Source organism: Perca flavescens, chromosome 3, assembly GCF_004354835.1.
Source record: "Perca flavescens isolate YP-PL-M2 chromosome 3, PFLA_1.0, whole genome shotgun sequence".
Lineage (NCBI taxonomy): Eukaryota > Metazoa > Chordata > Actinopteri > Perciformes > Percidae > Perca > Perca flavescens.
Window position 1 is genome coordinate 17,830,844 of NC_041333.1, and position 11,036 is coordinate 17,841,879.

Below are 11,036 nucleotides of genomic sequence, written 5' to 3' on the forward strand. Positions count from 1 at the left end.
TCCCCAAGTAAAATGTCTAAAATAAAAGTTAAATTAAGGTAAATGGTGCATTTCAGATTTTAATAGTTTTATAGTTCACGCAAATAGGTCTTTTGTCAGTGTGAGCTCCCTTTATTAAGCAGTATAGGAAACCCCATCTGTCTTTCAATATATCATACTGTCATCACATTGAAGGACACATCATGTTAAATGTGCAAGATATAAAACTGTAAATTGTGAAATATTGTTAGACATATGTATCATATCAGGGTTTTGTAAAGGTGTTTATGAACAGACTCGTTTTGATTGAGCACAGGACTGAAACAAAAAATACGCCCCCACATTTTAACTTGGCTCCAGATCCTTCTGGGCTCTTTCGAAATGATCTCAGATGGTGTCAGTACTGTATGATGTTACTGTGTTTAGGCACTGAAAGCTCATAGTTGTCTCATTTTTTCCCCCCCTCAGGAGCAGTATGAGCTGTACTGTGAGATGGGCTCCACATTCCAGCTGTGTAAGATCTGTGCCGAGAACGACAAGGATGTGAAGATTGAGCCCTGTGGTCATCTCATGTGCACCTCCTGTCTCACTGCCTGGCAGGTAAGCGTGTGGGTGGATGGAACGGGTTTTCTTGTGGGTTGAATTCTCCAAGTTAAGTGTCATAACTCATACCTGTTGAGAGGAGAACTCACTGCTGAAGTGTTCCTCTCAGCAGACGTAACAGACATATAAAAGCACATGAGCTCCTTTCATCTCTGTGTGCCCTTAACATCTGCTGTTGTGCCTGTGTTACAGGAGTCAGAGGGTCAGGGAACGGGATGTCCCTTCTGTCGCTGTGAGATTAAGGGTACAGAGCCCATTGTTGTGGATCCTTTTGACCCCAAGGACAACAGCGGGGGCTCCTGCAGGGGCACATATGGTGCTGAGGGTGCTCCATCGCCCAGCTATGACGATGATGATGACGACAGACTTGAAGACCCCCACCTTATGATGAGCAAACTTGCCTGTACAAAGGTAATATATAAGATTGTGGAAAGGCCTTTACTTAATTTAGACAAAAGGTTTGCCTAAAAGTTTCTAGTCATGACACTGGGTAAGCTGTTCTGCTCCACTGATAAAACATTGAGGCACTAGGTTTAGTTAGTTCTGACATCCTGGGTGCACCTGATGGGTTCCAACTGTCGTCATCTCTATTTTTCTGAGAGACCCATCCCTGTACAGATGAAACATTCCGTGCCTTGCCCCTTTTTCACTTTTTGGGAGCTTCAAGCACAAGGCTCATATCTCAAGTCTTTCATCTCCATCTTTCATGGTGCCAAGGTAGCAGCTTTTTTTTTGTGCCTCTCGGTATTTGATATGTGAGACATTCTCCTATCTTCAATCTTTTATGTGCCTCTGAGAAACTCTGTGTGCATTAGTCTGCTTATAAAGTAGGCGAATACCTGAGATCACACACACTTTGATGTGTTCCCTAGAATTATTTTGGCTTTCACGGCTAACCCGACCTCTTTCTCATGTTTGACCATTTCTTTAAATATACTTGTAAACCATGAAGTACTTAGCTGTACTTCATAAATAGTTTGTGTTGAAACAAAACGAGTCATGGATTTCTTTTTATTTTAAAAGAAAAAGAAGAAGGAAAACATTATTTTTTTGAGCAAAAATAAAGCTCTAACAAAAGTTAGATTGACAGCAGACTCTGTGGATGACTTGTGTCATTAGATGTTGTCAAAAGATAAAAACTGATTCTGTTAAAATGTAGTTGATGTGATGGGTGTTTTGCTGTTTGTCCAGGTGGAGCGCCCCCCGTCACCTATGTCCATGGCTCCTCAGTCCTCTCTTCCCCCTGTGCCGCCCAGGCTCGACCTGCTACCACATAGACCTCCCAACCCCCCTGGTGCCTCCAGCCCTGGGCTCACCAGTAAGGTAACTGAATATACACAACCAACAACACCTTGTTCAGGCAAGAGAGGATATTAAAATAAATGTTTGGTAAATCAGTTAAGTATTGCACAGTCAAACAGCGTGTGTGTAGCTTGACTTTTATAGTGTATCCACAGAGTTGAAGCAGAGAGCAATATCAGACTAAAATTTGAGAATAATTTAACTTGTAACCCAGCTGTTACTAAAGTTATGCTTACTTCTCTTACCCCCTGGACAAAAATAAGGTGTTGAAATGACAGCCACAATAATCACTGTATTTTATATTCTGCATAGAAGTCATTTTAAAATGCATTTCCACTCACTCACACATTCATATTACCAGATACTTCTTAAATGTAGATAAATGAAAACCGTAGATAGGAAGCTGGAATTGTCTTTGGATGATGAACATTTTCCTTGGTGGTGCTCATCTATGTTATGAATGTTGTTGATTTATGATGATGAATGCTTACACAGTGGTCTTGTTGCCAAACGGATTATTTTCAGAAGATAACAGCACTTCCACAGCAGTTTTCTTTGATTATGTAGACTAAATGAGTTCCCTCCATCTCTGTTTCTCCCCTCCAGGCAGCATCTCACCACAAAGACAAGCCTCTTCCCCTCCCCCAGCGCTGAGGGATCTCCCCCCCCCTCCTCCTCCTCCTGACCGCCCACACACAGCCGGGGCAGCCCCCGATGGACGGCTGCAGAGGCGGCCCTTACCCTGCACTCCTGGGGAGACCCCTCGAGATAAGCTCCCTCCTGCACCCCCAAACCGGCCCATGGCTGACTGGAACACCCGGCCTGTTCCCAAGGCCCCCACCTCCTCCTCTTCCTCGTCGTCGTCATCCTCCTCCTCATCTTCCTCATCCACCCAAGTCTCCAGTCTGGGAGTGGACATTCGAGCAGGTGTCAGGGAACTCTCCAACCGACACTCCCTTCCCTTGGCGCTGCCCTCTGCTCTGGACACACGCTCAGACTCCCAGAAGAACAACAGCTCCCTCAGTCTGGACCACCAGCTGGTCAGAGAAACTACAAAACACCACACACTAATCTACCATTTGGTTGGATGTGCATTCATTGGCTACATTATGAACACACAACATTTTAGTAGTAACTGTCCAAGTAAGAGAACTGAAAAGATAAACGTGTCTCCACCTTCTAACAATCCACTATACTGTAGAGTATAGGTGGGTGGGTTTTTATCTTAGTCACCCTCTACACTGCCACAGTTTGATCACTTTTTTAATTGCAATCAAAGGTGTATTCATTACCTCTATTAATATTTGTAAACTCCATGTTGTTCACTTGGGTTTGGCCCTGCTATCTGTGGCATTAGAGTTACATTTTTGTTAGTGTAAAAGTAATTTGTCCATTTTGGGAACTGTGTTTTTTGGCTTTCTTTGGAGTAAGTTAAAACGTTAAACATAAAGCCAGAGCCAGCAGCTGTTAGCCTAGCTCCGGAATGTGTTAATACGTGAGCTTTGTGAGGTGCTGGTAGGTGGATTCTTTTTTTATTTTTTTTTATTTTTACCTTTGGGCAGAGCCAAGTTAGCGGTTTCCCCTGATTTCCAGTCTTAATACTAAGCTAAGCTAACTGGCTGCTGGCACCAGCTTTATATACAGTATGTATGGTACAGACATGAGAGAGGCATCAATCTTCTCATCTAACTTTCAGCAAGAAATCAAATAAGCACGTTTCCCTTCATGCCAAACTATTCCTTTAATAATTGGTTTCAAGAGTTTGAATAATGAAATAACGTTTCTGAGATTTCAGCTTCTGCTTCCTTTCCAGAGTCTTGCAGCAGTGGCCTGTCAAGATTACGACAACCCCAAAGTCAAGCCCTCGGCCTCAGCCAACGCCATCTATTCACTGGCAAGAAAGTATGTTGTACTGGCACCATAATGACATTAGTGGAGTGGAGCATCTCCTCTTTGAATGACTTGAATGATCGTTGTTTACTTGCAGATCACAAAGGCCAAACAATACGTATATTAGGAAGCTCAAAACATTTCACCTTTTTAGTGTTTTATATTTCATAAATCCATATTTACAGTTGTAGTGTAAATATTCTTGGGTTATTTGTTCCCAGACTTTCTCCAGCCCAGAGGCCAGTGACTGGCAAGGAGGCACGGGACAGTGAGGAGGAGTCGGAGTACATGATCCCCTCCTCTCGCCCCGTCCTGCCCCCTATCACGGCACCACCTGTCGGGGAGACCCCACCAGTCCCGAGGCCTCAACAGGCTCAGCCTCTATCGGCACTCCAGACACAGACACAAGCCTCCACACTCAACTCACGGTATTCAAAACACTCAGTTAAACCACCTCCAGCAGCACATCTAGATGAAATGACTTTGGTGACTGCAGTACTGCGTCTGTTAATGGTTGTTGTTGTTGTTGTTGTTGTTGTTGTTGTTGTTGTTGTTGTTGTTGTTTAAATAGTGTTGTTTTTTTTCATTGTAGGCTGACACTGGTTGAACTAGAGAATGGACCTCAAATGTATGAAGCAATGTACAACATCCAGGCCAGGTCACAACAAGCCAGAGATTCAGGTATTTTGATTCGTCAATCTTTGGATCAGGTGGACGAGGACAGCCATTAGTGTTATCTCTTCTTTTGAATTAACTGCTGGTGGAACAACACTCTCTCTCTGTCTGTCAGATACTGTAGGGCTAATACATTGTTTTCAATCCATCCCAGACTATTCCGAGTTGCCCCCTCTGGCGATGACCAATGGTCCCAGAGACCAGGCAGCCGAGGACAGGGAGGAGGAGGAGGAGAATGGCTACGACTTCCCAAAACCCCGGCTGCCAATGCCCACGGCTCGACGGACCCTTTCAGAACTGGGGGGGTCGTCTTCCTCCTCTTCTTCTTCATCTTCCTCATCATGCTCATCTACCACAGCTGCTTTCAGCCGCCTCTCTCTAGATTCGGACGCTGGAGCCGCAGCCTGTAAGTATACTTGCCCCTGTTGAGCCAGAGCTTGCTTTTAATGCATAATATAATTAATTTTTAATATTATAATATAGTTAATGTTCTCCCAAATTATGGGGTCATTAACAACAAGCCATCTTATCAAAGAAGGGATTTATTGTGGCATTACCTACATCAGCCAAGGTGACTTTGTAAATTTTTTACCTCAACTTGCGCATGTGCTGTCACCACCTCTGGCTTGCAGAAAGAATTAAATAAAAATGAAACTACCTAAATAGCTCAGCTTTAGTAAGAGACATGGCACTTAAAAATTTATATTTTACATTAGTGGTACAAAATTGTGCGTCTCTTTCATAGATTGACTTGATGTAAAAATGTAGAACAGCAGCCTCTTTGTTCAAGTACTGGCCAAAAAGCTAAATTTGCTGATGAATCAATATCTTGAAGTAGAAGAAAAGTCCTCTGACCTGGAGAGCAGCCTGAAAAGTTGACTAAAGCATTTTTCTGCTACCGGATATGAGGCCAGACATTATGCAGATTTTCCAGAAGCTCTCTGAAGTAAATGTTAGACGTTGATAGATTACCATGAATTGATTGATATACATAATTTGCTCCAGTATGTGCAATCACTGTGTTCAAAAGGGTAAAGACCAATAATTGTAGAGAGCTGCTCAGTTACATCAGTGACCTTTTTAAAGCTAGAAAAACAGTAAGTGATGCCTCCAGGATTTTGGCCATACCTGCTCGTGGAATGGCCTTCTGTATCATCAGAATCTCATATTGACCACTGAAATGTCACAGACCGCAAGGTTATGCGGAGGTTTGCAGCTAATGCAGCATTAGTGGCCTTAGCACATTCTGTAGAAGGAGGTTGAAAAGCATTTATTTCTCAGAGTAATCTCCTTGTCTCTGCAGTGAGCTGACATTTACTTCCTACAGTATGATGATTGCCAATTGTCTGAGTGTTCCGCTGAAGACTTAAATCGTTACATCGGAGGACCAATTAAGTGGCTCTCAGACAAGCTGACAAGCTCTCAGATGATAATTGGACTCTTTATGAGTGCTTTATTAAAGGTAGCTGCAGTGAAAAGATCAACCAGTTCACCATATGCAGTATGATTTAAAAAAAAAAAAAAAAAAAAACTTATTGCAAGCTAATACTCAATATACTTGACAATTCTTCTAAACTTAATTATATCATACACATTATACAGAAAATGAAAACAAATACACCTAGTACAAAAAAAAAGAAAAAGAAAGGAGAAAGGTAGAGATAAGCACAGTATAATACAACATGACCGTATAATTCAACATCACTGGAGTATTAAAGGCATTACAGGGGCCCACCTCTTTAAGAAAACCGTTTTCTGAAGTCGTAATGCAAATGTGATTTGTTCCATTTCGTACAGCTCCCATATTTTTTGAATCCAAGCATTGTATGACGGAGGGTCAGGTTTTAACCATCTGCATGTAATACACTTAATGGCAGCAGCAAGTAAAATTTGTAATAAATATATTTTAGCTTTACCCTCAAGGCCCTCTGGACGCACACCTAGAAGGGCTATTATAGGGTCTTCTGGGATTTCATAATGGAAGATTTCTTTAAGGGCATCAAATATATCTTTCCAGTAATTTCTTAATTTTGGGCATGACCACAAAATATGGGTGTGGTATCAGGATGTTTTTTAAAGTAAAGTAAATCTTTTTTTATAATGACTTTTTTTAAGGGTATTTAAAAAGGACTGGATCTTGTTTCAGGTTTAACCTAAACTTAAAACTAGAGTTTTCCAGACCTTTTTTGGGCTTTAAAGACGTAAACCTTCCCTCTCCCCTTTTCTTCAGCCTTTTCAGAGCCGGTGGAAGCACCAGAGAGACCCCCAAAGCCCCTGCCCAGACGAATCAGCTCGGAGCGTCGACTCGGCCCTGTCCCGCCCGTCCCTGCCCCACCCAATGGTGGTGCAACAGGAGGAGAAGCCAACCCTCAAATCAGTAGCGAGATCGAGCACCTCATGAGTCAGGGATACTCTTACCAGGACATCCAGAAAGCACTGCTGATCGCACAGAACAATATCGAAATGGCCAAGAATATCCTACGCGAGTTTGTCTCCATTCCCTCCACCGCGCATATTCTTACATAGCACGCTCCTTGTGCCTCTCTCTCTCCTGTTGCTCTCTCGCCCTAGCTTGGCCCAGCCTGGTTGGGTTTAGGTCGGCACAGCCTAGCCCAAAGCCCGAAGCTCATTGCCTGCAGCACTACCTCCGGTGCTGGCTGACGCCCTACATCCCTTTTGGATTTTTAACTGGCTGTTACACCAGCGAGCTCACAGCATCTCTGGGACATCCGCGGTCTGCACTCCATGCGCTTTTAACAGTGTCTGGCCTTCTTTAAACTGCTACAGGAGGCCTTTTCGTTTTCACGCACATCTCCGCAGGAGTGACTCAGCGTGTCTGAAACAATGACGGGACGCCACATGGCGCAAGACTTTCGTAGAAATCCTGGAAAGATTCTTATCTTTGATGTCGAAGCCTCTTGCTGAAAATGTAACCAACACCTCACAAATTAAAAAATGTATGTCTATATGAAAATTTAATATATGAACAAATATATATTAAATGTGTGTAATATATACAGTACTTGCATATACAGTATGTAAAAATGACTTTGAGGGTCGCTGTTGGTACAAGTGATGTGGGGACCAAATTAAAGGGGGGTTTGGGCCTTTCTCTCAGACTGAGGGATGTGAGCGTGGGGAGAAATACACATGTGAGGAAGAGTCAGGGTGTCTTCCTCACCAGGATGTGCTCAGTCAGCAGCAGCAGCTTAGAAGACGTGCAGCCGAGCTTTTTCATTATGAATTCAGTCTGTTATGGCCTTTTGATTAACAATGTTGCTTTGGTACTTCTTTTTTTAGAAAAACATGCTTGTTTTGTCGTGTTGTATTTTTCAAAGTAGCATGACGATGGTTTCGGGTCTGGGCTGTCTGGCAGCGTGTGTTTATATTTGTGAGTTTGTGTATGTGAGCATGCATGTGTGTGCGTGTCTGCCAGACTTCCTCCTTGCTCTTAAATGAACCCCCTGTTCCTGTACAACATGAATGTGGAATTACAGTCAGTATACTCAGACGTGTGTTCTGTAAACGTACTACTGCTCTAACTCGTATGGCAGGACCTAGTGTAGCTGTAGAGCCTGGCAGTGAGATTATTAGAGGACGTACTAATGTTGACGACCCTGCAGTACCAGACAGGCTAGTGTTGTGTGATCCGTGGTGGCTGAAACGTTTTCGTTCTGTCTTTTGTCTGATGTCATTGGCTGGCTGGTTAAAATGTTCTGTCTCCAGCTCTGTCCAGTGTTGTGAAACAAACAAACAAACAAACAAACAAAAAAAGTCATTGTTTTACTTTGATAATGTATTATTGTAATATGATCATAAATATTGTTATTATAATTCATTCAGAAGTGCTTCATTGCTGCTACTATTGTTAGTGCTAAATAATTAAGCCTTAAATGTACATTTGTGAATATTGTGTTTAACCATCATCCTGGTTCTTTAAAGTGACAGTATCGTCCGTATTTCTCTGGTCGGTAATGTAGCATACTTGAAAGTACAAGGCTTGTGAGCCTGCAGCCCTCTCAAGCTGTCGTCTCTTTAGTGTTTTAAAATGTTTCATTTTTGGAATAAATTCTAGACTGTAATAAAGCTAACAAAATGCTTATGCTATGGAAACCAGCCATTTTGTTATAGTTTCAGGCCTCTCTTTCACACCAACTTTCTTTCTCTGCGGCAGTTCACCCCCACTGGAAGGAGGTGATTGCTGAGGCTTTTTGAAAAGTAGGCTCATGGGTTTGCTGGCCCACCCCCAAGTCTACATTAAAATCAGTATTTGGGCCAACTGTAAGAACTTACTCAGGAATTATGTTTATCTAAACAAGTGGCGTTCACCCGAGCTGTCAAAAACCCAGAGGAGACTCATTGGCATAGACAGCAGCTCACCTGCCATCTCTTCATCCAGGTGACATGTAGCCAAATGTATCCGCTTGATGAAGTCACACAAGTAGCCTATTACTTTTTCTTTTTTTGGTCACGTTATAACTTGCACATTTTTCATTTTCCAAGTTGGCAGGACTAGAAACAGCAGCTTCATTTCCCGGTACTATGAATGAATAAGATAAATAAATGCAAAGAGCTTTTAGGTACATTGACTTGAACCTCTCCCAGCATATGAAGAAGAATGTTGTTTTTTTTGGTGGGGGAGGGTGTAAATCATGTCAATAGCTAATCAGCCCTTGCTTATTCTGGGTAATGCTGTCTGTTGACTGGAAGCTATCTCTGCGCTGTCTTGCCATTCTCTAGTTCTCTTTTTTTTCTGTTCCTAGTTGCCTTGAGAAACTTCTTGAATGATGGGTAATGGACGGGGAGGTCCTCAATACTGTACCAATGTTATGTTGATGCTTCGATGACAACACGTCATTGTTATTTACCTTGATTTTTTTTTTTCTTTTCGCACAGTATACCAATTTGTGCTTTGATACTGTCACTCTAAAGAAAAAGCTAATTGTATAAAGTTAGTGATATGAAAAGAAAATGGCTGTTTTTTTTCTTTTCATTTTGCATTCCAGTACATGTATTTTGTTCCAAAGGTTTTGTTTACTTATGTTAATAATTCTGTGAGCAGTGCCATATGTTTAGAGGTCCTCACCATGTTTAGAGTAAGGCCTTGTTTTTGAAGAGAGTTTGTTGGTATTGATCTGTACCTGATGATATCAGAAGGCCAGAAGATTGTGCAGTATTGCTTGTATTAATCTGTCCAGTCTGCCTTGTCAGCCAAATCAGGCCTGATCCTTGAGCACAAGTGCTGATCTGTCAAAGGTCTCCTTTTGTTTGTCTTACTTACCCGAAAGATAAACCAGGTCCCAAATCAGTACTCCGCATCAGAGATGCTTGATGCGTACCAGCCCCTCTTACCCTCAGTCTCTGTTTTGGGTTACTTTAACGTTCTGTCAGAAGAGGGAGCCGTTGTTCCATGTAGCTGTTTCGCTTCTCATCAGTAAAAGGCATTCATTAACTTTACGATGGTTTTCAAAGCTCATATCACTTTGGAAGTATGCACAGTGCTGTTAATAAAATGATAAACAAAAGCCATCACGTGTCTCTTTTCTCTAAATGCATATTGAAATGTGTTTAGCTTGTAGATGCCATGAATCTGAAAAATATCAAGTGCAGGCAAAGAGTTAAAAAGTGAAATTTAGGAGCGTAATGTCAACCGTGAAAATTAAACAATTTACTCAGCATGCACAAGCCATTTGTGATGACTCAATGGTCTTTTTATGACATAATATACTATGACTTTTTAAATGGCTTTGATGACAGACTGGATTCATTATAGTCCTGACAGATACTGTACAACAGGGGTTCTAAAAGTTTTGATGACTCGAGTGCTAATTTAGGACACATGATTAAGGGCGGCATAGGAAAAGTGCACACATGAAACAAAGAATATTTAAAATAAATTAGTGTATATAGTAGTTAATTAAATGTGAGCTATTGAATGTGAAAAGATTGAAATGGGCCGAGGGTTAAAATAATTAAAATATAATGCATGCAAATGATAATGCATACAATTGATGTCACGTTCAGGGGCTGCACGAAATGGTTCTGAGCTGCAATTTGAGAAACTATGCACTAAAATAAGAATTTTTAATAAAAACTTTATGACATACTATACTATGCCTTTTTTATTACTTTTTCCGACATACAATACTATGATTAGTTTTTTAGCTCAGTCTGTTAGAATAGAAGACTTGTTGGTGTCTTTCGTTGGGAATTTGATTCCTATTATTTGCTAAATGCTATGGCTTTTTATGATTTCTTTCAACAAACTTTACTATGACTTGTTTCTATGATGTTCTCATGAGTTTTTTTCAACATGCTATACTATGACTATATTCGACATACTATACTATGGCTTTTTTATGACTTTTTTCAACATACTATATTATGACTTTTGCATGATTTTTTTTCACCATGCTATACTATGACTTTTTTAGACATACTATTTTATGACTTATTATTTCTTTCAACATACTATATTATGAGTTTTTTCAGACTTTTTTTCAGCATACTATACTATGACTTCTTCCGACACACTATACTATGACTTTTTATGACTCTTTTTTTTACTATACTATGACTTTTTTCAA

The 11,036-nt window shown here is 41.1% G+C and overlaps 1 protein-coding gene across 1 annotated transcript in view; it reads left to right on the plus strand.

The window, feature by feature from the left end:
* cbl (Cbl proto-oncogene, E3 ubiquitin protein ligase) overlaps positions 1 to 9,978 on the plus strand; it is a 39,153-nt gene extending 29,175 nt beyond the window's left edge. Inside the window, 10 exon segments of the mRNA XM_028573069.1 lie at positions 448 to 579; positions 775 to 993; positions 1,774 to 1,905; positions 2,491 to 2,521; positions 2,524 to 2,924; positions 3,698 to 3,786; positions 3,996 to 4,202; positions 4,367 to 4,455; positions 4,604 to 4,855; positions 6,680 to 9,978. Of these exon segments, the coding sequence (XP_028428870.1) occupies positions 448 to 579; positions 775 to 993; positions 1,774 to 1,905; positions 2,491 to 2,521; positions 2,524 to 2,924; positions 3,698 to 3,786; positions 3,996 to 4,202; positions 4,367 to 4,455; positions 4,604 to 4,855; positions 6,680 to 6,975 (1,848 nt within the window). The 3' untranslated portion in view covers positions 6,976 to 9,978.
* Positions 9,979 to 11,036: the final 1,058 nt, after the last annotated feature.